The sequence below is a fragment of the Bufo bufo genome, chromosome 8 (assembly GCF_905171765.1).
Source record: "Bufo bufo chromosome 8, aBufBuf1.1, whole genome shotgun sequence".
In the NCBI taxonomy this organism is placed as follows: domain Eukaryota; kingdom Metazoa; phylum Chordata; class Amphibia; order Anura; family Bufonidae; genus Bufo; species Bufo bufo.
The window spans coordinates 6,328,965-6,356,635 of NC_053396.1; the positions used below are offsets into that span (position 1 = coordinate 6,328,965).

At 49.2% G+C, this 27,671-nt stretch overlaps 2 protein-coding genes across 5 annotated transcripts; one reads left to right on the top strand and one right to left on the bottom strand.

Annotated features, from left to right (window-relative positions):
* The first annotated feature begins 256 nt into the window (after positions 1 to 256).
* Positions 257 to 5,044, top strand: COQ4 (coenzyme Q4). Of its 4 annotated transcripts, none has more exons than XM_040442378.1 (8): positions 257 to 578; positions 783 to 959; positions 1,878 to 1,974; positions 2,173 to 2,275; positions 2,409 to 2,538; positions 2,617 to 2,710; positions 3,654 to 3,807; positions 4,861 to 5,044. In XM_040442378.1, exons 1-8 carry the CDS (start codon positions 500 to 502, stop codon positions 4,897 to 4,899), a joined length of 873 nt encoding a protein of 290 aa, XP_040298312.1. In that variant the 5' UTR covers positions 257 to 499; the 3' UTR covers positions 4,900 to 5,044. The 4 variants fall into 4 exon arrangements, 3 of the variants coding, with proteins under 3 accessions (XP_040298312.1, XP_040298311.1, XP_040298313.1); XM_040442377.1 differs by lacking the exon at positions 4,861 to 5,044 and adding an exon at positions 4,056 to 4,564; XM_040442379.1 differs by lacking the exon at positions 4,861 to 5,044 and adding an exon at positions 4,722 to 4,836 and having other exon boundaries at positions 258 to 578.
* LOC121009331 lies at positions 4,974 to 27,547 on the bottom strand. The gene is made up of 17 exons (XM_040442375.1): positions 27,502 to 27,547; positions 24,930 to 25,142; positions 23,159 to 23,339; positions 16,761 to 16,992; positions 16,395 to 16,489; positions 12,869 to 13,065; positions 12,219 to 12,297; positions 11,312 to 11,490; positions 9,353 to 10,054; positions 8,837 to 9,028; positions 8,698 to 8,770; positions 7,805 to 7,945; positions 7,084 to 7,304; positions 6,385 to 6,461; positions 6,122 to 6,307; positions 5,822 to 5,906; positions 4,974 to 5,136 (listed from the first exon to the last, which is right to left on the bottom strand). The coding sequence occupies exons 2-17, from the start codon at positions 25,133 to 25,135 to the stop codon at positions 5,010 to 5,012; spliced, it is 2,973 nt and encodes a 990-aa protein (XP_040298309.1). The 5' UTR covers positions 25,136 to 25,142; positions 27,502 to 27,547; the 3' UTR covers positions 4,974 to 5,009.
* Between the last annotated feature and the right edge of the window lie 124 nt (positions 27,548 to 27,671).

Below are 27,671 nucleotides of genomic sequence, written 5' to 3' on the forward strand. Positions count from 1 at the left end.
ACCATCGCTCAGCCAAATACAAGCGCTGATTGGTGGGGCAACTCCGGGCTTCCCCATTGGCTAAAGTCTGAGGAAAGATCTGGAAGGCTGGGGTTTGGTACGAAGAAGCACGCTGATTGGCTCTACGGGTCCAGGACGCTAAGCGTTGATTGGTTATCTGTTCTCAACTCTCGATTGGATGAAAAGTAACGTTCTGCCCGGACAGTGCTGACTTCTCATTGGCTGGGGACACTGTCCTCGTCAAAGCTGATGTAAGAGGCACATAAACAACATATTAACCCTTGGCTCTTCGTGACTTATGACTGATGTAATAACCCGGAGCAATCAGTGGGAGAGGCCTGCTGTAATGTTGGGCGAACATGGGTGCAGTTCCTGGAGTGACCGCAAGGTGGCTACCTGAAGTTCTGTTGACCCTCGTCGGTAGCCGTAGCCAGGCTGTGTAATTGCTGCTGTTGCTGTATTACAATTCCCAGTGTGCCCTGGAAGTTGTAGTGAGGGAATGGGGCTGCTGGTGAGGGGGCTGCTGCTGGCCCCTGCATGGAGGACCCTGGGGGCTGCTGCTCCTGCCCTCTGCCAAGGCAAGTCTCCATGACCTTCAGCCTGACCTCAGCAGAGTGCTTCATTATGAATGGCCGGGGAGAAGCTGCGACCGCACGCTTGTTGCACGCTTATCGTGTCCCCCCCCCCCCCCCCCCCCCCCCATCCATTAAATTGACTTGATCTGATCTCCTGGTGGAGAGCGTTGTATATTCAGCCTCTGATATCGATGTCTTTTCTGACAGGTGTCCGGTTCGCCTCGGTCCAGGCCGATGACATCCCAGCGGAGGACCATGAACCCGTTCTACAGATCAGTGATCCACAAGGCCTGTACCCGCACCACATCCCCACCAACACCCTCCAGAAGCTGCTGCTGTCCGCCGGCTCTGCCTTCATGTCCTTGTATGACCCCTACAGACACGGTAAGACTCCCCCCGACACCTCGAGCCCTACAGACCATGCATCTAAAACAACAACGTAAAACTCTCCAACCGGTTTGCATCTACAGCTCCAACGCCTCTCTGTGTATCCATGGTAACAGACTACAAGCAAACTCTGTGTAGTCTGATCCTGCCCTGGTGGAGGGGAGTATGACTGCAGGATTAGGCTACTTTCACACTTGCGGCAAAACGTACGCCAACTGATGGCATTTTTCAGACTGATCAGGATCCTGATCAGTCAGAAAAATGCATAGGAATGCCGGATCCGTCTTCATCCGGAAAAACGGATCCGGCATTTATTCTTTTTCACCTTTTTTTCGGTCTGCGCATGGACGGATCCGGCATTCCCGTATTTTGAATACCGGCACTAATACATTCCTATGGAAAAAATGCCGGATCCGGCATTCAGGCAAGTGTTCAGTTTTTTTGGCCGGAGATAAAGCTGTAGCACGCTGCGTTATTATCTCCGTCCTAATCAGTCAAAAAGACTGAACTGAAGACGTCCTGATGCCTCCTGAACGGATCGCTCTCCATTCAGAATGCATGGGGATAAAACTGATCCGTTCTTTTCCGGTATTGAGCCCCTAGGACGGAACTCAGCGCCGGAAAAGAAAAACGCTAGTGTGAAAGTAGCCTTTAGACAACACAGGGTTTGTTTGTGTTTGTAATCTGTAACCATGGCGACACATAGTTCTGCATGGGAGCTGCAGGATACTCTATCAGTGCCGTTTGCATTAAGCCTCATGCAATAAGAATTTTTTTTTGCAAAAGTGTACACGCCCTTTAAATATGCATACATTTTGAGGCCTGTTGTTGCCCCTCTTCAGGGTAATTCATCCTTTCCAAATCAGCTCTGCCCTTAGAGTGAATTATAAGGAGATTTCTGTCTCTGATCTTCAGATATGATCGCGGTTCTCGGGGAAACCACCGGCGCCCTGGCCCTGCAGAAGCTGCGCGAGACAATGAGCAAAGACCCAGAGGGGGTGCAGATCCTGCAGTGAGTTATCTGTATGCAGCATGCCCAATAACTGGAGTTACATCCCGTCTTATACTCCAGTCACATCCAGAGCTGCATTCACGCCTTGTTAAAAGGGTTTTCCAGGATTTTGATCAGTATCTGATCAGTTGGGGTCCGGCGCCCCCGCCGATCAGCTGCTTGAGAAGGCACCGCCGCTGACTCTGCTCCTTCCCGCAGGGAGCGCCCCCGTATCCGGATGTCTAACCTGGATATTGAGAGGTTTAGAGAGTTGCCCGATGGGACGTTCGGCAGAGAATATGTCAGGTTCCTGGATGTCAATGTAAGTGTACCGTCCCCTTTACCATATTTCATAGGGCGAATGTTGTGTCTTCTTCTCCAGTCACATTCAAAGTGCATCATGCAGCCTGCGGATCCCTTCCTTAGGGTTTGACGGATATTGTGTCTTTCCGCAGCACGTCACGCCCGACACCCGCATGCCGGTGAAGTTTGTTGATGACGAGGAGCTGGCCTATGTGGCCCAGCGATACCGAGAAGTCCATGACCTCATGCACACCCTGCTGGGGATGCCGACTAACATGCTAGGTGAGGGTCAGACTGGGGAGGTCAGCAGGGGGCAGATGAGATACTGATGCCGCTTATCCTATTGTGTTCTTCCTTCAGGGGAAGTCGTAGTCAAGTGGTTTGAAGCGGTGCAGACCGGACTGCCCATGTGCATGCTGGGAGCTGTGTTTGGGCCGCTGCGCCTCAGCGCCAGGTAGGAGCGTACAGGACGGAGGAGGAATCTCTGCTGCCGTGCACTATTGATGATAGTCTGCCATCATCTCAGTGCCTTAAAGGGACTGTTCCTAAACCCCACGCCCAGCATGGAAATCATACTTCCCTGATTCCCACTGCTGGGTTCTAGCTCCATCGCTCACAGGTCTCCCTGCGTCATCATCCAGTGGTTACGTGTGATCCCATATCCAACCGGATGTTGACCTGGGGCGCCTGAGGGGAGGCGATGGAGCCAGAAGCCAGCCGTGGGGGTCAGGTAAGTATGATTGCCACCGCGGACCTGCAGAAAAGGTCCCCGGGGTAGAACAACCTCTTTAATGCAATAAGTCATCTCAATACTGGCGATCTCTGCTTGCTGTCAGGGAATTGGAATATTCTCGTTTATATCCAGAGGGGGGAAAAGTCCTTTCCCTTGCAGCTGAGGGTTTGTTACAATTTGTCCAGTCCAGATAATTCTCTGAGATGGCAGCACCAATCTCTCTCCTGTCCTGATAGCTTGTTACAATGTATCAGTCTGGAGTCCTGGTTGTTTAGCTGACAGAGGATTGTCTAGACAGGATACATTGTAACAATCCCCCAGCTGTGAGAAGTATCGGACCTGTAGAGCCTCTGCCTGTATGAATTACAACTGAAAGTATATTGAAACCCTATGATCTGGTGCTGGATTGTCAGATATTCCACCGAGGGTCAAGAACCTACTTGAGCCTAAAAAGCAAAGTGTTAACCCATCATCTGCCACTGTCACTTATCTTTCTCATTATGAGGAGGCTTCTGCTTTAGCTCTTGTGACATTCTCCATTATTTTAAACTTCTGTACTGGATTATGGGATTTTTTTTGGGATTAGCAGATGCTGGATTATTCGTGTCCTGTCAGGTACCTGACGCATCAAGGTTAAGTTTTTCTCGTATTTATTTCTTTGAAGGAGGAAGAAGAAATTGATGGAGCTGGTTCCCTGGGCGGTGCAGACCGGGCGTAACGCCCGCTGCGTTCTTAACTTCTACTATGAGAAGCGATGGGAGCAGACGGTGGAGTCCTTGAGGGAAGAGATTGGGGTCCTGCCCCCTCCCACCATCAAGGTGTGAACGATTGCATTCTTATAACTGGACGCCCCTAATCGGGGGGCCCTTGGGCGACTACAGTGCAGCCTGGGAAATATAGGACAAGCGCTCCGAGCTGTAAGTGACTGACCCGCTCTTGTTTCCTGACATCAGGAAGTTGACTGTTTGAATCTTATTGTATAATGTGTTTCATTTTTATGAAATCAAATTCTTTAATTAAAAAAATAAATATTTTTTCTATGAACTTTTCTGTGTGTTTTTAATAGGGGACTACAGTATTTCCTGTACATCAGCGGCGCCACCTGGTGGCCTGACACAGACACGACACCTTCTGTCTCCTCAGCTGGAGGTGGTAGTTCACCGCTGTGAAATCCTGCGCTTCTCAGCCAAGTATCCTGCCCCATGATCTGTGCCCAGGTGCCGGCAGCGTCACCTCTGCCAGGCGTAGCGGATGCCATCTGTTCTGATCGGTGGCGTCAGATAATATTTTGTGAGTGCCAGAGAGATTGTTCACAAATGGAATGAAAGGATATATGGAGACAACCAGGATGTCATCAGGGTAAGCAATGGGACCTCCTCCGATCATGAGAACGGGGATCCTGTGGCCCCTGACTGAGTGGAGTTGCAGTTGAGCATGCGCAGTACCCCTATAGGACTGGCGGAGATAGCGAAGTATGCGCCACCATTAAAACGGAGCAACGGGATCCCTGTTCACTTGATCGGTGGAGGAGCAGGGGGTCAAACCCCCACCGCTCAGAAACCTGTAACTTCAATAACTATGCCCTGGCATGTGGTACATCACTTGCTCTCATTCTGGGAAAGCTGGGTGACCACTCTGAGTGAGCTGAAATGGCAGCCATATTGTTTGTCCGACTATTTTAATGCGACAGAAGAGAAAGAGTCAAGATTTATATTTGGGTTCTTGATTTTAGGATGAAATATACAAGTAATTGTGTCGGTTCCTGTGGAAAGCGCCTTTGGTTTCCGCGTTGCAGCCCTCCTTCTCCGCACATATGGAACGTCCTGTTACAGCCGTTACCTCCTGAGTCGCCTTTGTTCCTGTAATAACAGGTTGCAGCAGCTTGTGGCGCCAAACGTGACCCCGGCTGAACTCCCGGATCCCTTTCATGGTGGGGCGGGGGCTGAGTGTTGGGTTACAGTGACGCCCTGTGAAATTCTAGGGGCGCCACCCCGAGGTGCGCACGATGCTGCTCCTACAGTCAGTGGTGGGGACGGACCCTGTGCGGAATTCTGATGGGGGCGGGCGGAAGTCGGAATGTCACCCCCGAGTCTCCAATTAGGACATGAACATCCTTCTGGACACTTCCAGATAAGAATCCTTTGCTCCTGAAAAGACAAAAAAAAAAAATCCCCTTTTTTGTTACAGGGGCTTATTTTTAACCCTTGTGTGTTTGGTTACTATTTTCTGCAGGTGCTACGGAGCTCAACCCTAACCTCTGGAGGTTGCCATCAAAGCCACGAATCCACATCGCTCGGCTCCAGCTTTGTATTTTAGGGAAAGTCACGAAAATGGTATAACAGATGTCCGCTCCTAACTTCTACCCCGCGGCGAATTTCACATGCTAGAGCAGGGATCCGCAACCTTCGGCCGTGAAACCACAACTCCCAGATTCCTCCTCTCACTTCTGTGGCAGTTAGCATGCTGGGAGTTGTAGTTTCACAGCAGCTGGAGTGCCGAAGGTTGTTGATCCCAGAGATCTGCTGCAGAACCTTCTCTAGGCTCCTTCAAGGGGAAGTCCATCTTCATTAAGGTGTATTCACAGGTGGCAGATTTGAGGCAGAAATGTCTTGGACTGTCCCGTTCATTTGAATAAGGCTTTTACAGAAATCCTGGCGAATGCTGCAGGAACGTCCCTATTCAGATGCATGGACGTGATCTCTAATTGCGGAAATTTCTGCAACAAATATGTTGTGTGTGAACATGACCTAAGAAACTAAAAAGGTCCAAAAGCTCGTGGTACCGGCGAGAAGAATTGCTCCAGGCCTCTGTCCTGGAAGGGATTCCACTGACCTTGCTTCTGTGCTTTTTAGGCTCTGGAGAGAGGACAGTTCTGAACGGAGGTGGGACCAGGAGTGACGTCTGCCATCTTGGTGACCTGTAGTGAGAGCAGGGAGATGTTAGACCAGACCTGTGGCTCGCCAAAACCACAACGCGCCCCCTTCTGACCTCTGCCAGGTGCGTCGTCAAATATGGCTGTGTACATGGGAGCATCACGGGTCAGAATTTCTTAGTAGTGCAGCCTCAGGCTTTGGGCCTCTGACGATGAGATCTCAGCATGTCTCCCACACGGAACCAGACATGGCGTCTCACCTGGGCCGCGGGACAGGAGGCTGTCTCGGCGTACGAGGCTCTTGGACACGGTCAAGGCTTCTTCAGTTGGAGTCAAGGGACAAGTGGTGGAAAATGTGCACAATTTTTTCTCTCCGCTCGTCAGCGCTTCTGTGAAGTCCCAAGCGTTGATCTTCAGGCCTCTGTGCTTGTACCGGATGATGGGATCTGCCATGATTAACAATGGAGGTCACTGCTTCCAGTCGATCAGCGCTACACACAAGTGAAAGGTGCGGACGCCTCACCTCGCACGGGCTGCAGGGTCTTCTTCTGGGCGGCACATTTGTCTTTATCCAATGCCCTGGGACATTCCTGGAGGAGGCTGCGGATCAGGCAGACATTTTGGGAAAAGTTTTGTGTCTATGTACCTTTAAGAGTAGCTGGAGAACTACAGCTCCCAGTATGTTCTTTCGTCTACAGCGCAAATTACAGAAATGCAAGTCACTGAATATCCTGCCTGTCCAAGGAATAAGTCGCCCGAGAAGTGGAACTACAACTCTCAGGATGTAAGCTGTCAGTGCATGCTGGGGGTCTTATGGACCACACGTTGCAAGCTGAGGTCTAGTTATTATATGAGATTAAACAGGGGAGCAGTTTGGGCCTCCCATATTATAGATAATGACCCCCAGGACCCCCTTAGCTCCCATACATAGTGTCCTACAAGATATCTCCGGATTAGACCAGTGTAGCCCGACTTCTCCTGATCTTGCTATCCATGTGGCTGAATAGACACCGGGGGTCTGGTTGCAATGGCTGCTTCTGCAGTCCCTAGAGCAGGGGTCAGCAACCTTCAGTGAAACTACAACTCCCAGCATGCTCCTTTCTCTTCTGCGGGAGTTCAGAGAACAGCCAAGCAAGTGTGCATGATGGGAGATGTAGTTCGTGCCAGAGGTTGCTGACCCCTGCCCTAGAGTTACACACGTTATACTAGAGTTCAGGCTTACATTGGCTGTGAGGGCCCCTCCTGGTTGGGCGGCGGCGGCCTGAGATGTTCATTGTCCGTCTTGGCTCTGCTGTTCATCATCAGATATTCTGGCTCCAGGCTGCAGAGGGAGGCAATAGGCGTCAGACGAAAAGCCAACGCGCTTTGCCGATTTCTGGTGTCAAGGGATAGGCTGGATTGTGCCGACCTGTCGGGTGTCTTTAACGGAACCTGCTTTGCAGGCTAGAATAACAAAAAAAGTCAAGTGAATGGCGAGGACCAAAATCCTGCAAAACTGCAGCGTCTCCTGCGTGTCTATGGGCGTGCTTTATTCAAGTCAGTCCGGTCCCGTAACTAGGCAAATATCTTGCTCTCCTTGCTTGATTTATAAATCAGGTTTTAGATTCCAGTCACATCTAAAGCTGCATTAACACTAAGTTTGTTGCTGCACTTCACTGTTGCTGGTGAAGAGACCCTCCCAGAATACAGACCGCGGCAGCAGAATTGTGAATACAGCTCTGGAGTGTGACATTATAGGTAGAGGATGGATGTAGATCAGGCATCCTCAAACTGCGGCCCTCCAGCTGTTGCAAAACTACAACTCCCAGCATGCCCGAACAGTCTACAGCAGGGCATTGTGGGAGTTGTAGTTTTACAACAGCTGGAGGGCCGCAGGTTGAGCGTGCCTGCTGTAGATGGATGATGGGTACTTGGTGGGTGTTTGGGTTGAGCCAATACTCTACCTTTGGGGAGATGTCGGCAGGATTCCTCAGCTCTGGCTTCTTTTCATGGCGGTTTTCAGTCTGTTCGGGGCATTTACTGCTTTCTTTTTGCAGAGGTTTTTTGCTCGTCTGTCCTGGGGTTATGTCGCTGGGGGAGGGGGGCTGGTGAAAGCAAATAAATGAATGGGTGAGAGGGGGGACCCTGCTCTATAATATTATAGGGCATATGGATGGGACATCTCCAGTTGGGATAACCCCCTTAAGGGCTCATGCACACGATTGTATGTCGTGCAAAAAATACGGATGACGTCAGTGTGACATCCGTATTGCATCCACTTTTTTTTATTTGCAGATCCATTGTAACTAGTGTCGAACGAAGTGAGCTTCAGATGCTTCATCCGAAGTCGCTTCGTTCAAAACTTCGGAATAATACTGTACAGCAATCCGTCTCCGTACAGCATTAGAATGTATGGGCTCCGATGAGCCGAGGTAAGTTATTTGTGAAGTCGCGCGTGACTTTGTTGAATAACTTCGGTAGTTGATTTTCGTACAGTATTATTCCGAAGTTTTGAACAAAGCGACTTCGCATGAAGCATCCGAAGTTCGCTTTGCTCAACCCTGATTGTAACCATGCTTATCCTTGTCCGCAAAACGGACATGTTCTATTTTCTTGAGGAATGGCCATGCAGATATACGGAAATGGAATGCACACAGAGTCACTTCTGTTTTTTTTAAGGTTAACGGGCCGCCAAAAAAACGGACACAGAAAAAAAATATGTTCTTACTCATAAGCCCTAAGGCTGGATTTACACACGGCATAAAAAATATTGCGCTGGATGGCTGCAGGTTTTGCGGTAGCTTTTTCCAGCGTCCGCATTTCCTTTGCAGGTGTCTAGCGGGGTCTGCACCTTTACCTTGGATGGAGAGGATTGATTTGTCGTTGGGCCGTCATTGGATTCTGCAGTCCAGGATATAACGGAGTCTCTCCTAGACACAGAGCGGAATACGTCAGACCCCAGTACTTTCACTGGCGCTCCCACAACGGTCACATACCGGGTTCTGGTACAGAGGACTTTGTTGTCTCGTTTCGACTTGCCAGTCTGTCTGCTTATGACCAGCCGCACGCTCTGGCTTTTAGTCAGAGAACTTCTCCGGGGTGGCTCCGTCCGCGGCGACTTCTCGCTTTGATCCGTTGTCTCTGCGGTAGGGGAACTGGCCGTGTGGCGAATGCCCCAAGTTTGGTTTCTATCAAAGAAGATAGACATTAAGAGGTTAAACCAAAAACTTATTAAAATAATCCTAATCATTGTGTAATGAAAAGAACTCTAAGTCTCTAATAGACTTTGTATTCCAATCCCTTGCTGCTTTCATACCTCTGCTTGCTGCCAGTGAATGGAAGCATTCTAATCTACACCCAGAGGCTGTTTTGATCCTGCCCTGCTGACACAGGTGCAGGGCTGGTTGGAAGAAGAGAGTGCTCTGACACACTGTAACGAGCCATGCTGCTGTGTCAGATGGGCACGAACAGGATGGGGTTTTGACTCTTCCCATGCGCGGAGGGATACGTACTTGTTTAGGTTGCTATATTCATCCCTGGCGGTGCGCTTGGTGACAGGGCGGCTTTCGAAGCGTCCTTCGCTGGTGATGGCGCAGACTGTGCAGGTATACTCAGTGCTGGGTGTCAGGCGGCGGGCCGTGTACGAGCGCTCAGTCCCCAGATACACAGATTTTCCATTCATGCTGAGTTCATAATTGAAAAACCTGCCGACCGGATCTTTGGGCCCTTCCCAAGTGATGAACATTTCGCTTCGACCAATGACGTAGACCGTAAGTCTGTCCGGAGCGTGGTCCCCTCCGTCCATGGTTCTGGAGACCAAAGAGACTCTTGGGCTGTGGCCCCTTGAGTTACAGGAACATACACTGAAGGTGTAGCTGGTGGAAGGGGCCAGGCCGCCCACGATACAGCTCAGGTCGGACGTGGTCTCCACAAGGATATCCTCCCTGTACACCACGTATCTAACACCTGCGCTGGATGCTGCTGGCGGGCTCCAGGATAGTTTCACCTTCGTGGCCGTACGTCCTACCACCTGGAAGTCTGTGGGGCAGCTGGGCAGCGGCTCCTCCACAGTCACTGGGGTGAGGGGACTGGCCGGGCTGCAGTCTCCTTCAGTTTCCATGACCACTTTGAGACGATGACGACCTGGTTTGCAGTGAGGTATGACATACGAGAAGGACGGTCCGCGGTACAGGAGCTGGTCGCCGTCATACAGGCTGCAGAAAGGGGAGCGGATGTAAACCGTGAGCGGAACTTGCACAGTAAACGGTCTTAGGCCTCATGCACACGACCGTTGTTCGGGGCCGCATCCGAGCCGCAGTTTTTACGGCTCGGGTGCGGACCCATTCACTTCAATGGGGCCGCAAAAGATGCGGACAGCACTTAGTGTGCTGTCGGCATCCGTTGCTTCGTTCCAAGGCCCCGCAAAAAAAATATATAACTAGTCCTATTCTTGTCCGTTTTGCGGACAAGCATAGGCATTTCTACAATGGGCCGCCCATTCTGTTCTGCAAATTGCGGATGGCACACGGGCAGCTTCCGTTTTTTGCGGATCCGCGGTTTGCAGACTGCAAAAAATGGAACGGTCGTGTGCATGAGGCCTTATTCTATGAAGTGCTGGATACGCTCCTGCTTTTTGCAATGTTTTGCTCCACAAAAAAAGTTTAAATCACTTTGCAAAAGTTTTTTTTACTAACTTTGGAATACGGTATATCTTATACTCCAGTCGCCTCCAAAGCTGCATTCAAATCTGCTCTGGTCTCCTGTTGCAGTGCATGTTGACAGTTCCTAATATTTACTTTACTTTGGCTTATTATATGACTGACGTGCAAGAATGATATAAAAATCGGTGCAAAGTAAGAAAAGCACCGACTGTGATCATGTTCTTCTCTGGTTACCTCCGAAGAGAATGTAAAGATTCCATTAGCTGCTGCCTAGACTGGGTCTTCGGTTTATCTGGGCTCTAAACATGTAAGAGCTCATGCACACGACTATATGTATTTTGCAGTCTGCAAAAAACCGATCCGCAAAAAAAATACGGATGATGTCCGCGCATTCCGTATTTTGCGGAACGGAGCAGCTGGCCCCTAATAGAACAGTCCTATCCTTCTCCGGAATGCGGACAATAATAGGACATGTTTTATCTTTCTTTGCAGAACGGTCATACGGAAACAGAATGCACATGGAGCGATTTCGTTTTTTATTTTTTTTTGCGGACCCCTTGAAATGAATGGTTCTGCATACGGTCCGCAAAGAAATGGAAACGGACACAAAAGGAAAATACGTTTGTGTGCATGAGCCCTGACTCAGTACCTTAACTCTATCATATAACCTCATGGAATGCACTGCAGTAAATAGAAAGCTGCCGTTGCAGCTCTAGATGTGACCGGAGTATATAAATGATCAAACCAATATGTTTGCAAACGTACTGGGCATACAGAATTCCGTGAGTTTACCTTGAAGGAGACACTGACCTGTAAGTGACAGCAAGGCCGCTGGGCGGTCGGTATTCCTTCCAGGCCACCATCACGGACCCGGACTCCAGGATCTTCGCTGTGGGAGGACCAGGTTGCGGGAGACGCTGGAGGCTCCGTAACGTCCCTTCCACCTCTTGCAGCAGCTCGTCCCCAGCTGTGGGCGATGCTGCGACTTTCTGTTAGAGAGGTGACACAACGACATGAGAAGACTATGCTGCCATATCAGAACGCAGGCGCTTACATAGCAATTCCTCGACATATTACAGATCAGTGCAGGGAATACAAATTTGCCATGTCTTCCCTGCAACCCGACGACACATTTGCAAGTAAATTTCGACAAATTTGACGTACCTGCTGCTTCAAGAACCCCCGTGAGCCCCCCCCAATTACAAGCCGCCATTGTTATTGTTCTGGTCGCTAGAATTGCGTCCTCCGGTGACACCATTGTTTTAAATAACCATGACAATCGTCTCCATGGTAACTAGTCCACCATCAATCTCAATGCTGTCCTATCAAGAATTCCTGCCGTTACCAGTAAAGTATTTACGGGCGTTCTCCATGGAGACGAGTGATACTGAGAGATGACACTGGACGCGGGGGCAGGGGGCCATTTCATCTTGTTATATGTCATCATGTGATTAATTCACGGATGACACTCGTTATTTCTGCTCGGAACCGTGTGACATGATTCAAGGGGGCATCTAAGGTCATTTCAACGGATGAGGTCCCTTTAAATCTTAAAGGGAATGTCCAGGATTAGAAAAAAACACGGCTGCTTTCTTCCAAAACAGCGCCACGCCTGCCCACAGGTTGCATGTGGTATTGAGGACTTCAAGGCTGTAATACCTGACACAACCTGTGAACAGGGGTAGCACTGGACACCCACACAAACCCCACGACTTACTTTTAGGATTGACTCAAGTGTAGGATGCTGCCGTAGTCTCAGGACGCCTGAAGGAAACTTGGATATTCCCTTAACAGTTCTATAAAAAAAAAAGGTTGTCAGTTGTCAGTGCACTGAATCTATGCGCATGTCCAACGGGCGCTGGTGACCAAGTGGCATTGGTATCAATGGCAACGTGCTGAACATGTCCAAAAAGGAGGTATTCAAAGCAACGGTACAGTCACACTGTTGCTAGGGATAAAACACCTAGCAACCAGTCTTATCTAAACGGTTGTCATGCATTGTGTACCTAGCAACCAGTCTGTCTTAGATTATACAGGCAGAATTGCCACAGAAGGGTTAATGAGGCTGGACAGGACTGCACCCGTCTCTGCCATTATACCAAGATTGATTTCAGTGGAGAGCCCCTTTAATTCCTGGTCTGATTATATGGTAGTGATTTAAAGGGCTAAGGTTTCCTATTGACCTGCGTCACTTTCGCTCTAATTGCAGTCTTTGGGGTGGTAATTATACATTGTAGGGCGGTGTAGTGATTCGGGCCAAGGCCTCGTCGCGGCTCCTCGTTATGGATCGGTCATTGCCTATGTCAAGTGAAGCGTTAACCATTGGACAAACCCCCAGCAACGCAAAGGGGAAACCGAGGGACTTACATGGCAGCGAACCAGCAGGAGTCCTGCTCCGGGGACTGCAGGAGGTGGCAGAGCGTCTCGAGGACCTGAGGGAAGTGCTGGCTCTTCAGGACATGGTGGTGGCCGGCTTGGCTAGTCGCTAGGCACGTGAGGGCGAAGCAAGCATTTCTGCTTCCACCTGCATCTCCTCCAGACATCATGGCCTCCAGTGCAGAGATCTAGACTTATCAGGGAAAGACACGACTTGTAGAATAACCCCACCAGTGGGAACAGCGGCCAAACTACCCCGGAGGGTGCAAGCAGCATGGAGACCCTGAGTGATCCAGGACTATGGAAACCTGACACTCGGGGTACAGGATAATGACACTGACACTCGGGGTACAGGATAATGATGGTGACATTCGGGGTACAGGATAATGACGGTGACACTGGGGGTACAGGATAATGACACTGACACTCGGGGTACAGGATAATGACACCGACACTCGGGGTACAGGATAATGACGGTGACACTCGGGGTACAGGATAATGACGGTGACACTGGGGGTACAGGATAATGTCACTGACACTCGGGGTACAGGATAATGACACGCTGACACTCGGGGTACAGGATAATGACACTGACACTCGGGGTACAGGATAATGTCACTGACACTCGGGGTACAGGATAATGACGGTGACACTCGGGGTACAGGATAATGACACTGACACTCGGGGTACAGGATAATGACGCTGACACTCGGGGTACAGGACTATGACACATGGGGTACAGGACTATGACACATGGGGTACAGGACTATGACACTCGGGGTACAGGACTATGACACTCGGGGTACAGGACTATGACACTCGGGGTACAGGACTATGACACTCGGGGTACAGGACAATGTCACTCAGGGTACAGGACAATGTCACCGACACTCGGGGTACAGGATAATGACACTGACACTCGGGGTACAGGATAATGACACCGACACTCGGGGTATAGGATAATGACACCGACACTCGGGGTACAGGATAATGACACTGACACTCGGGGTACAGGATAATGACACTGACACTCGGGGTACAGGATAATGACACTGACACTCGGGGTACAGGATAATGACACATGGGGTACAGGACTATGACACTCGGGGTACAGGACTATGACACTCGGGGTACAGGACTATGACACTCGGGGTACAGGACTATGACACTCGGGGTACAGGACAATGTCACTCGGGGTACAGGACAATGTCACTCGGGGTACAGGACAATGTCACTCGGGGTACAGGACTATGACACTCGGGGTACAGGACAATGTCACTCGGGGTACAGGACTATGACACTCGGGGTACAGGACTATGACACTCGGGGTACAGGACTATGACACATGGGGTACAGGACTATGACACATGGGGTACAGGACTATGACACTCGGGGTACAGGACTATGACACTCGGGGTACAGGACTATGACACTCGGGGTACAGGACAATGTCACTCGGGGTACAGGACTATGACACTCGGGGTACAGGACAATGTCACTCAGGGTACAGGACAATGTCACCGACACTCGGGGTACAGGATAATGTCACCGACACTCGGGGTACAGGATAATGACACCGACACTCGGGGTACAGGATAATGACACCGACACTCGGGGTACAGGATAATGACACTGACACTCGGGGTACAGGACAATGACACTCGGGGTACAGGACAATGACACTCGGGGTACAGGACTATGACACTCGGGGTACAGGACTATGACACTCGGGGTACAGGACTATGACACTCGGGGTACAGGACAATGTCACTCGGGGTACAGGACTATGACACTCGGGGTACAGGACTATGACACGGGGTACAGGACGATGACACGGGGTACAGGACGATGACACTCGGGGTACAGGACGATGACACTTGGGGTACAGGACAATGACACTCGGGGTACAGGACAATGACACTCGGGGTACAGGACAATGACACTCGGGGTACAGGACAATGACACTTGGGGTACAGGACAATGACACTCGGGGTACAGGACTATGACACTCGGGGTACAGGACTATGACACTTGGGGTACAGGACGATGACACTTGGGGTACAGGATGATGACACTGACATTTGGGTACAGGACAATGACACTTGGGGTACAGGACTATGACACTCGGGGTACAGGACTATGACACTCGGGGTACAGGACTATGACACTCGGGGTACAGGACTATGACACTCGGGGTACAGGACTATGACACGGGGTACAGGACGATGACACGGGGTACAGGACGATGACACTTGGGGTACAGGACGATGACACTTGGGGTACAGGACAATGACACTCGGGGTACAGGACAATGACACTCGGGGTACAGGACAATGACACTCGGGGTACAGGACTATGACACTCGGGGTACAGGACAATGACACTTGGGGTACAGGACAATGACACTCGGGGTACAGGACTATGACACTCGGGGTACAGGACTATGACACTCGGGGTACAGGACTATGACACTCGGGGTACAGGACAATGTCACTCGGGGTACAGGACAATGTCACTCGGGGTACAGGACAATGTCACTCGGGGTACAGGACAATGTCACTCGGGGTACAGGACTATGACACTCGGGGTACAGGACAATGTCACTCGGGGTACAGGACTATGACACTCGGGGTACAGGACTATGACACTCGGGGTACAGGACAATGACACTCGGGGTACAGGACAATGACACTTGGGGTACAGGACAATGACACTCGGGGTACAGGACTATGACACTCGGGGTACAGGACTATGACACTTGGGGTACAGGACGATGACACTTGGGGTACAGGATGATGACACTGACATTTGGGTACAGGACAATGACACTTGGGGTACAGGACTATGACACTCGGGGTACAGGACTATGACACTCGGGGTACAGGACTATGACACTCGGGGTACAGGACTATGACACTCGGGGTACAGGACTATGACACGGGGTACAGGACGATGACACGGGGTACAGGACGATGACACTTGGGGTACAGGACGATGACACTTGGGGTACAGGACAATGACACTCGGGGTACAGGACAATGACACTCGGGGTACAGGACAATGACACTCGGGGTACAGGACTATGACACTCGGGGTACAGGACAATGACACTCGGGGTACAGGACTATGACACTCGGGGTACAGGACTATGACACTCGGGGTACAGGACGATGACACTCGGGGTACAGGACGATGACACTCGGGGTACAGGACTATGACACTCGGGGTACAGGACTATGACACTCGGGGTACAGGACGATGACACTCGGGGTACAGGACGATGACACTCGGGGTACAGGACGATGACACTCGGGGTACAGGACTATGACACTCGGGGTACAGGACGATGACACTCGGGGTACAGGACGATGACACTCGGGGTACAGGACTATGACACTCGGGGTACAGGACTATGACACTCGGGGTACAGGACTATGACACTCGGGGTACAGGACTATGACACTTGGGGGCAGTCTACAAGAACCCGAGCTGGTCCAGGTGTGGTGGGAGCACTCACCATGTTTTCGGCCTCCTCCAGCGCCAGCACTCGTCTCCTCCCTGTGTCTGTGTCGCACAGACGTCCGAGAGTAAAAGCCGCGTTCAGACCGCAGCCTGAGAAGAGACAGAGATTGCTCACCTGGAAGCCATGTCTGGAGGGGACGTCTGCCCTCACTGTCCAGGATGTGGCAGACTCTAAGGCTTATAGGTAAAACATGGCTTCCACCCCATAGAGGAGGATGGGAGTCATTCAGGAGCCCCACATCACAGGCAGCAGTGATCGGTCTATGAATGGAGGCCATTACATTGGGGAACACTGATGGGAAGGAGCACTATTTGGGATGAGAGACTGTACCCCTCGTCTCTTGAGGAGCCCCCTGCTCACCTGCTTCATCCACGTGGAGTGATGAGATGATCTTCTGTAATATCATGTCAGATTTCGGGTGCTCCAGGAGCCGTGCGCACCCCTCCTGGCACATTGAGATGCGGGCGAGCACCAGGGCGCAGTTACTGGCGGTCCAGTCACTTGGGGAATCCAAAAGGTTTGTGATGTTCTCAATGATGAAGTCCGAATCCGGAGACGAGAGAATCCAGCGTCGACCATGACTGTTCTCTGCCTGCAGGAATGAATGGGAAGGGTTAATGGTCACATCTGGATCAGTCATACGACATCTATGGCACAGAGTCATACATAGTGAGTGCAGCTCTGGAGTATAATGCAGGATGCAACTCAGGATCAGTACAGGATAAGTAATGTATGTACACAGTGACTGCACCAGCAGAATAGTGAGTGCAGCTCTGGAGTATAATGCAGGATGCAACTCAGGATCAGTACAGGATAAGTAATGTATGTACACAGTGACTGCACCAGCAGAATAGTGAGTGCAGCTCTGGAGTATAATACAGGATGTAACTCAGGATCAGTACAGGATAAGTAATGTATGTACACAGTGACTGCACCAGCAGAATAGTGAGTGCAGCTCTGGAGTATAATACAGGATGTAACTCAGGATCAGTACAGGATAAGTAATGTATGTACACAGTGACTGCACCAGCAGAATAGTGAGTGCAGCTCTGGAGTATAATACAGGATGTAACTCAGGATCAGTACAGGATAAGTAATGTAATGTATGTACACAGTGACTGCACCAGCAGAATAGTGAGTGCAGCTCTGGAGTATAATACAGGATGTAACTCAGGATAAGTACAGGATAAGTAATGTATGTACACGGTGACTGCACCAGCAGAATAGTGAGTGCAGCTCTGGAGTATAATACAGGATGTAACTCAGGATCAGTACAGGATAAGTAATGTATGTACACAGTGACTGCACCCGCAGAATAGTGAGTGCAGCTCTGGAGTATAATACGGGATGTAACTCCGGATCAGTACAGGATAAGTAATGTATGTACACAGTGACTGCACCAGCAGAATAGTGAGTGCAGCTCTGGAGTATAGTACAGGATAATGACACCGACACTCGGGGTACAGGATAATGACACTGACACTCGGGGTACAGGATAATGACACTGACACTCGGGGTACAGGATAATGACACTGACACTCGGGGTACAGGATAATGACACATGGGGTACAGGACTATGACACTCGGGGTACAGGACTATGACACTCGGGGTACAGGACTATGACACTCGGGGTACAGGACAATGTCACTCGGGGTACAGGACAATGTCACTCGGGGTACAGGACAATGTCACTCGGGGTACAGGACAATGTCACTCGGGGTACAGGACTATGACACTCGGGGTACAGGACAATGTCACTCGGGGTACAGGACTATGACACTCGGGGTACAGGACTATGACACTCGGGGTACAGGACAATGACACTCGGGGTACAGGACAATGACACTTGGGGTACAGGACAATGACACTCGGGGTACAGGACTATGACACTCGGGGTACAGGACTATGACACTCGGGGTACAGGACTATGACACTCGGGGTACAGGACAATGTCACTCGGGGTACAGGACAATGTCACTCGGGGTACAGGACAATGTCACTCGGGGTACAGGACAATGTCACTCGGGGTACAGGACTATGACACTCGGGGTACAGGACAATGTCACTCGGGGTACAGGACTATGACACTCGGGGTACAGGACTATGACACTCGGGGTACAGGACAATGACACTCGGGGTACAGGACAATGACACTTGGGGTACAGGACAATGACACTCGGGGTACAGGACTATGACACTCGGGGTACAGGACTATGACACTCGGGAGTATAATACAGGATGTAACTCAGGATCAGTACAGGATAAGTAATGTATGTACACAGTGACTGCACCAGCAGAATAGTGAGTGCAGCTCTGGAGTATAATACAGGATGTAACTCAGGATCAGTACAGGATAAGTAATGTATGTACACAGTGACTGCACCAGCAGAATAGTGAGTGCAGCTCTGGAGTATAATACAGGATGTAACTCAGGATCAGTACAGGATAAGTAATGTAATGTATGTACACAGTGACTGCACCAGCAGAATAGTGAGTGCAGCTCTGGAGTATAATACAGGATGTAACTCAGGATAAGTACAGGATAAGTAATGTATGTACACGGTGACTGCACCAGCAGAATAGTGAGTGCAGCTCTGGAGTATAATACAGGATGTAACTCAGGATCAGTACAGGATAAGTAATGTATGTACACAGTGACTGCACCCGCAGAATAGTGAGTGCAGCTCTGGAGTATAATACGGGATGTAACTCCGGATCAGTACAGGATAAGTAATGTATGTACACAGTGACTGCACCAGCAGAATAGTGAGTGCAGCTCTGGAGTATAATACAGGATGTAACTCAGGATCAGTACAGGATAAGTAATGTATGTACACAGTGACTGCACCAGCAGAATAGTGAGTGCAGCTCTGGAGTATAATACAGGATGTAACTCAGGAAAGGTACAGGATAAGTAATGTATGTACACAGTGACTTCACCAGCAGAATAGTGAGTGCAGGTCTGGAGTATAATACAGGATGTAACTCAGGATCAGTACAGGATAAGTAATGTATGTACACAGTGACTGCACCAGCAGAATAGTGAGTGCAGCTCTGGGGTATAATACAGGATGTAACTCAGGATCAGTACAGGATAAGTAATGTATGTACACAGTGACTGCACCAGCAGAATAGTGAGTGCAGCTCTGGAGTATAATACAGGATGTAACTCAGGATCAGTACAGGATAAGTAATGTATGTACACAGTGACTGCACCAGCAGAATAGTGAGTGCAGCTCTGGAGTATAATACAGGATGTAACTCAGGATCAGTACAGGATAAGTAATGTATGTACACAGTGACTGCACCAGCAGAATAGTGAGTGCAGCTCTGGAGTATAATACAGGATGTAACTCAGGAAAGGTACAGGATAAGTAATGTATGTACACAGTGACTTCACCAGCAGAATAGTGAGTGCAGCTCTGGAGTATAATACAGGATGTAACTCAGGATCAGTACAGGATAAGTAATGTATGTACACAGTGACTGCACCAGCAGAATAGTGAGTGCAGCTCTGGGGTATAATACAGGATGTAACTCAGGATCAGTACAGGATAAGTAATGTATGTACACAGTGACTGCACCAGCAGAATAGTGAGTGCAGCTCTGGAGTATAATACAGGATGTAACTCAGGAAAGGTACAGGATAAGTAATGTATGTACACAGTGACTTCACCAGCAGAATAGTGAGTGCAGCTCTGGAGTATAATACAGGATGTAACTCAGGATCAGTACAGGATAAGTAATGTATGTACACAGTGACTGCACCAGCAGAATAGTGAGTGCAGCTCTGGAGTATAATACAGGATGTAACTCAGGATCAGTACAGGATAAGTAATGTATGTACACAGTGACTGCACCAGCAGAATAGTGAGTGCAGCTCTGGAGTATAATACAGGATGTAACTCAGGATCAGTACAGGATAAGTAATGTATGTACACAGTGACTGCACCAGCAGAATAGTGAGTGCAGCTCTGGGGTATAATACAGGATGTAACTCAGGATCAGTACAGGATAAGTAATGTGTGTACACAGTGACTCCACCAGCAGAATAGTGAGTGCAGCTCTGGAGTATAATACAGGATGTAACTCAGGATCAGTACAGGATAAGTAATGTATGTACACAGTGACTGCACCGGCAGAATAGTGAGTGCAGCTCTGGAGTATAATACAGGATGTAACTCAGGATCAGTACAGGATAAGTAATGTATGTACACAGTGACTGCACCGGCAGAATAGTGAGTGCAGCTCTGGAGTATAATACAGGATGTAACTCAGGATCAGTACAGGATAAGTAATGTATGTACACAGTGACTTCACCAGCAGAATAGTGAGTGCAGCTCTGGAGTATAATACAGGATGTAACTCAGGATCAGTACAGGATAAGTAATGTATGTACACAGTGACTGCACCAGCAGAATAGTGAGTGCAGCTCTGGAGTATAATACAGGATGTAACTCAGGATCAGTACAGGATAAGTAATGTATATACACAGTGACTGCACCAGCAGAATAGTGAGTGCAGCTCTGGAGTATAATACAGGATGTAATTCAGGATCAGTACAGGATAAGTAATGTATGTACACAGTGACTGCACCAGCAGAATAGTGAGTGCAGCTCTGGAGTATAATACAGGATGTAACTCAGGATCAGTACAGGATAAGTAATGTATGTACACAGTGACTGCACCAGCAGAATAGTGAGTGTAGCTCTGGGGTATAATACAGGAGGTAACTCAGGATCAGTACAGGATAAGTAATGTATGTACACAGTGACTGCACCAGCAGAATAGTGAGTGCAGCTCTGGAGTATAATACAGGATGTAACTCAGGATCAGTACAGGATAAGTAATGTGTGTACACAGTGACTCCACCAGCAGAATAGTGAGTGCAGCTCTGGAGTATAATACAGGATGTAACTCAGGATCAGTACAGGATAAGTAATGTATGTACACAGTGACTGCACCGGCAGAATAGTGAGTGCAGCTCTGGAGTATAATACAGGATGTAACTCAGGATCAGTACAGGATAAGTAATGTATGTACACAGTGACTGCACCAGCAGAATAGTGAGTGCAGCTCTGGAGTATAATACAGGATGTAACTCAGGATCAGTACAGGATAAGTAATGTATGTACACAGTGACTGCACCAGCAGAATAGTGAGTGCAGCTCTGGAGTATAATACAGGATGTAACTCAGGATCAGTACAGGATAAGTAATGTATATACACAGTGACTGCACCAGCAGAATAGTGAGTGCAGCTCTGGAGTATAATACAGGATGTAATTCAGGATCAGTACAGGATAAGTAATGTATGTACACAGTGACTGCACCAGCAGAATAGTGAGTGCAGCTCTGGAGTATAATACAGGATGTAACTCAGGATCAGTACAGGATAAGTAATGTATGTACACAGTGACTGCACCAGCAGAATAGTGAGTGTAGCTCTGGGGTATAATACAGGAGGTAACTCAGGATCAGTACAGGATAAGTAATGTATGTACACAGTGACTGCACCAGCAGAATAGTGAGTGCAGCTCTGGAGTATAATACAGGATGTAACTCAGGATCAGTACAGGATAAGTAATGTGTGTACACAGTGACTCCACCAGCAGAATAGTGAGTGCAGCTCTGGAGTATAATACAGGATGTAACTCAGGATCAGTACAGGATAAGTAATGTATGTACACAGTGACTGCACCGGCAGAATAGTGAGTGCAGCTCTGGAGTATAATACAGGATGTAACTCAGGATCAGTACAGGATAAGTAATGTATGTACACAGTGACTGCACCAGCAGAATAGTGAGTGCAGCTCTGGAGTATAATACAGGATGTAACTCAGGATCAGTACAGGATAAGTAATGTGTGTACACAGTGACTCCACCAGCAGAATAGTGAGTGCAGCTCTGGAGTATAATACAGGATGTAACTCAGGATCAGTACAGGATAAGTAATGTATGTACACAGTGACTGCACCGGCAGAATAGTGAGTGCAGCTCTGGAGTATAATACAGGATGTAACTCAGGATCAGTACAGGATAAGTAATGTATGTACACAGTGACTGCACCGGCAGAATAGTGAGTGCAGCTCTGGAGTATAATACAGGATGTAACTCAGGATCAGTACAGGATAAGTAATGTATGTACACAGTGACTTCACCAGCAGAATAGTGAGTGCAGCTCTGGAGTATAATACAGGATGTAACTCAGGATCAGTACAGGATAAGTAATGTATGTACACAGTGACTGCACCAGCAGAATAGTGAGTGCAGCTCTGGAGTATAATACAGGATGTAACTCAGGATCAGTACAGGATAAGTAATGTATGTACACAGTGACTGCACCTGCAGAATAGTGAGTGCAGCTCTGGAGTATAATACAGGATGTAACTCAGGATCAGTACAGGATAAGTAATGTATATACACAGTGACTGCACCAGCAGAATAGTGAGTGCAGCTCTGGAGTATAATACAGGATGTAATTCAGGATCAGTACAGGATAAGTAATGTATGTACACAGTGACTGCACCAGCAGAATAGTGAGTGCAGCTCTGGAGTATAATACAGGATGTAACTCAGGATCAGTACAGGATAAGTAATGTATGTACACAGTGACTGCACCAGCAGAATAGTGAGTGTAGCTCTGGGGTATAATACAGGAGGTAACTCAGGATCAGTACAGGATAAGTAATGTATGTACACAGTGACTGCACCAGCAGAATAGTGAGTGCAGCTCTGGGGTATAATACATCTCTCACCAGTGTTCCTAGGGCACCAGCAGCGTTCATTACAGATTCTGCATCGTCCCACAGAAGCATTGCTCCCAGTCTCCCCAGCAGGTCCCAGTCTGTTGAGTTTTCTGCCAGGTTCACTAACATGACGGCGACTCCTGGATCTTCCGCTACTGTACCGAGAATGTAGGCAACATTACTGCAGAGCCTGCAATGACAGGAGTCATATAATATTAGATAGAATCGGTTCCATAACATTGATGAAATAATATACTGTGCCCACATATAGGATGCTCTGCAGGATGGCAGAAGACAGGGGGTACTTCTCGGTTGGGGCCCACTTTCTGCCAGTATTATGCCGGGGCCACAGAAGCAGGTGCACAGTCTGCTCATCTCAGGGGCTGGAGCAGGGAGGAGAGGCTCCTGGTAAACAACACCAACCCAGCTCCGCTCGCCAGTTACTGGGGAAACACTACTGTAAGCAAACGGAGGCCGGCATGGCGAGGTGCCAGCGGATCTGCGGAGCGCGCGGACTACACGCAGGGCCGGACGTGTAAACAGGCAGCTAAGCAGAGGGTTTTCCAGCACAATCACTGGGAATTTACAGAGACCGCCGGCTAATCCCTGGCCTAATGCATAGTAAAACATAATGAGAGTGCTTGGGACACATAGTAACACGGCTGCTAATGACGGCTCAATCGTCAGGTCCCAGGATGACAGGAAAACCGGCACCGACAGAATGAGCATCAGGGTTACGGAAATTATTCTGTGATCAAAATAATCCATTTTGGCTTCAATGTAACCAATTTGTCGTGAAATGCTACAATTGTTTCCAACATTCAGTTGTTTGATCCGCAACCTCCCAGCAGTCCTAACATGCAGGTGCTGACAGACAGCTTACTGGCATTGAGCGCGTGCTTATCGATGACTTAGCCGGAGATCACTGCCATAGGCCTCTCGCGCATGTCCGTATTTTTGGTCCGTGTCAGATCTGCATATTTTGCGGATCGCACACAAAACCATTTGTTTCTATAAGTCGATGTCATCCGCGTGCCGCCTGCATCTGTTCGGCCAGGCCGCAAACTGTAAAACTTGTCCCATTCTTGGCCATTTTTTACTGCATCCATATTTTGCAGATCCGCGATTTGCGGACTGTAAAATGGATACGGTGGAGTGCAGGAGGCCATAGAAACATGGCCGCCATCAAGGACGTCTTGTGAAGAAGGCTAGAAGATCACCGTTAAAAAAAAAAAGGCGCCGAATAAAAAATGGGCAATCGATGTAAACGCGTACACCCTTCCGCCTATCATTTCTTAGGTTTAAGCCGCCATGACGCGCGGTGTCCTGGTTGGCATACTCCCCATTGGCTAGGCGTGTTTAGTGTTACTTAACCTAGCATTTATCTTGGGCTCGGTTGCTGAGGATCTGTCATGCTTCTCAGGGGACATGTTTACCCTGTGGATACATTACGCTCAGCCTCGCTATTATGCTATGATCCCCAACGAAAGGTCGGGGCCCCACCTCGGCCTGTCTCCACCTTCAGTACACTTGTTTGATGTGCCTGCCCGCAGTGCAATCCCCGCTAATGCCGCTAATGTCCTCTCTAAGGCTTGTCTAATGGGTTTAAGTGGACATGATCGGGGTGATGTCACCCTGCAACAAGAGCCCTTATGTTAACGTTTGCACAAACATGCAGGCGCTGGCAGGCAGCTCCCTGGCACTGAGCTTTACAGCAAGGTTTTGTGCTCTCGTAGTCAATATGGCGGCATTAATGCGGGCATGTGATGGTAACACTTACCGGACATTAGCCGTGTGTAGGAATCTACACATGGCCGCCAAGTACTGATCACGCTGGGGGTCCTTTATCAGAGCGTCCACCAGCTCCTCACATTGATTCTGCACCTCGCTCATCAACAGGGCCACGCAATCCCGCACCTCGCCCGGCGATGGCGAGAGAAGCCGGGGCAGCAGGGTGTCCATGACGGGTAGCCCTTCTGTCACCATGAGGAGCCTGTCAGAACAAACAGAGCATACAGTTCTAGATGTTAAAGGGGAACACCGCCCTGAATACACAACCTCCGATGTGACTAGACTATACTACAGCGGGTGGCGGCCCCTCGTATGGTCCAGGATAGATACGGGGTCTTGTACTCCGCCTAGGCGCCACTTATCATATTGCGTTACAATTCCTCAATGTCACGTGAAGCCGCTCATTTATGATTTTTGGGATTTCATTACAACACGGAAATTGGCACAGTTAGGCCCCCTTGCTGAAGGAGAGTGTCCGGATTAGGTCCGGATGCGGTTGCGAATGTGTTCAGTGAAAAATGCGCGATTTCGCAGGCAAAGTCATTCCGTTCTGCCTGCGATCGCGTTCAGTTGTTCAGTTTTGATGCGTTTTGCACGCGCGTGATAAAAAACTGAATGTATACAAACAACATCTCTTAGCAACCATCCGTGAAAAACGTATTCGCATCCACACTCGAATGCGATTTTCACGCAGCCCCATTCACTTCTATGGGGCCGTGAAAATCACAGAATATAAAACATGCTGCGCTGCTTTTCATGCAACGCACAAGTGATGCGTGAAAACCAACGCTCGTGTGCACAGCCCCATTGAAATGAATGGGTCAGGATTCCGTGCGGGCGCATTGCACCCGCAGGGAATAATCGCTCGTGTGAAAGGGGGCATAGCATCCGCACTAAATCCTGACCCATTCATTTCAATGGGTCTGTGTATATTTTAAAGTTTTTTTTTTCACCCATCAGTTCTGCATTGCGTAAAAAACGTAGCATGTTCTATATTCTGCGTTTTTCACGCAGCCCTGGCCCCATGAAAGTGAATGGGGCTTCAGTGAAAAACGCATCGCATCCGGAAGCAAGTGCGGATACAATGTGTTTTTCACTGATGGTTGCTAGGAGATGTTGTTTGTAAACCTTCCGTTTTTTTATCACGCGCGTGCAAAACGCATTGCAGCCGCTTGATAAAAACTGAACAACTGAACTCAATCGCAGACAAAACTGACTGAACTTACTTGCAAAATGATGCGGGTTTCCCTGAACGCATCCGGACCTAATCCGTCACGCTCGTGTGAATGAGGCCTTAGGGCGTCAGTGGCTCCCTTAGGACGAGTCGGGCCACCCCCATACACATTGGATGTCTCAATGTTAATCTAAGGGCTCCCGGATATGCGCAGTCCATGGACGGCCCACGTACCTATAGATTTTGATGTGTTTGTTCACACATTAGTGGTTTTCCACCGACATGCGCCACTTTGTCCGTGGTGCAGATCAAACATGCCCATTGAAGTCTATGGGTCCGTGAAAAACTGCCCAACCGTGTTCTGTCACTGACCATTAGGGCTCATGCACAAGAAAGTATTTTTTTCCGTCTTCGTTCCGTTGTTTTTTTTTCCCGCCATATGCGTAACCTTTCACTTCAATGGGTCTCCGTATTCATTCCGTTTCCGCATGTCGACATGGCCGTTCTGCAAAAAAGATAGAACAGGTCCTTTTCTTGTCCATTTTGCGGACAAGGAAAAGCATTGCTACAATGGGTCCGCAGAAAAAAAAACACGAATTCAATACGGATATTACATGGGCGTCATCTGTATTTTTTGCGGATCCGTGTTTTTTCGCGGACTGCAAAATACATACGGTCGTGTGCATGAGCCCTTAGTAGGAGATGCTCTGGAAGTGAATTTTTAGCTGAGCAGTGTCTATGGAATGCAGAGGACACACGGGTGGCAAAAAAACGGACACACAGACCAAACACGGATGGAAGAAACATAGACGGATTTTCCACGGGCGCCAAAAGGACACGGAAATGTGAACAAGGCCTGAAGGGGCAGATATGCTGCAGGGACAGAAGTGTCTGGAGAAATAGAGGTGTCTGGCCGCAGCTTGCACCATTTTTCCCATTCAGAACACATGCATGCTCAGCTGAGCCAAGCATGCATGTGTATCGGGAGGGCGGGAAATGTAATGTCTGAGTGTCTGATCAGTGGAGACCCCACAAGGCCACGTCCACCACCGCTCTGCTCTGTACATGGAGTTGAACGGAGTGGCAGTGGTTAAGAGCTACCGCCGCTCCTTCAAATGGGCGAACATGGGACCCCCGTCCTCATGATCTCAGCAGTCAGATCCTCACCCATCAGACACATCCTGCGGATAGGGGATGTGTTCAACCCCTTTAAGTACAATAAAATTCCTTTAATCCGGCATTGGGGGGGGACAAGTGACAGATCATCAAGTGTCCTGACTTTCTGGTCCCAGATAAATCTATAGAGGCAGGGGAAAGGGATGTCCCTGTGCCTGGAGGACAGCAGATGACTGTCTCATAAGGGGCAGGAGACCTGCAGGCGTCTTACCTGTCCTCCTTCCCTGCAGCTGAAGACGTCTTGTGGCTCCAGCGCAGCTTCTCTGAGTGTTTGTTTTGAGTTTTCTGTGAGTCTCTCCAATCAGTGGCGAGGCCCGTCCTCCAGGAGGCAGGGAGCAGCCGGCGGTTACTGTTTACTCCACTACACCCCCCCCAAATAAT

What these genes read in the sequence shown, in the direction of transcription:
- LOC121009331 (XM_040442375.1), bottom strand. Translation starts at nt 25,135, where the DNA reads ATGGTGACAGAAGGGCTACCCGTCATGGACACCCTGCTGCCCCGGCTT. An exon ending in ACTCCACGTGGATGAAGCAG is followed by an intron (nt 16,490 to 16,760) that starts GTGAGCAGGGGG and finishes GTCTCTTCTCAG; the next exon opens with GCTGCGGTCTGAACGCGGCT. An exon ending in CTAAAAAGCACAGAAGCAAG is followed by an intron (nt 5,137 to 5,821) that starts GTCAGTGGAATC and finishes TTGTCTTTTCAG; the next exon opens with GAGCAAAGGATTCTTATCTG.
- COQ4 (XM_040442377.1), top strand. Translation starts at nt 500, where the DNA reads ATGGGGCTGCTGGTGAGGGGGCTGCTGCTGGCCCCTGCATGGAGGACC. An exon ending in TGCTCCTGCCCTCTGCCAAG is followed by an intron (nt 579 to 782) that starts GCAAGTCTCCAT and finishes CTTTTCTGACAG; the next exon opens with GTGTCCGGTTCGCCTCGGTC. An exon ending in GAGGGGGTGCAGATCCTGCA is followed by an intron (nt 1,975 to 2,172) that starts GTGAGTTATCTG and finishes TCCTTCCCGCAG; the next exon opens with GGAGCGCCCCCGTATCCGGA.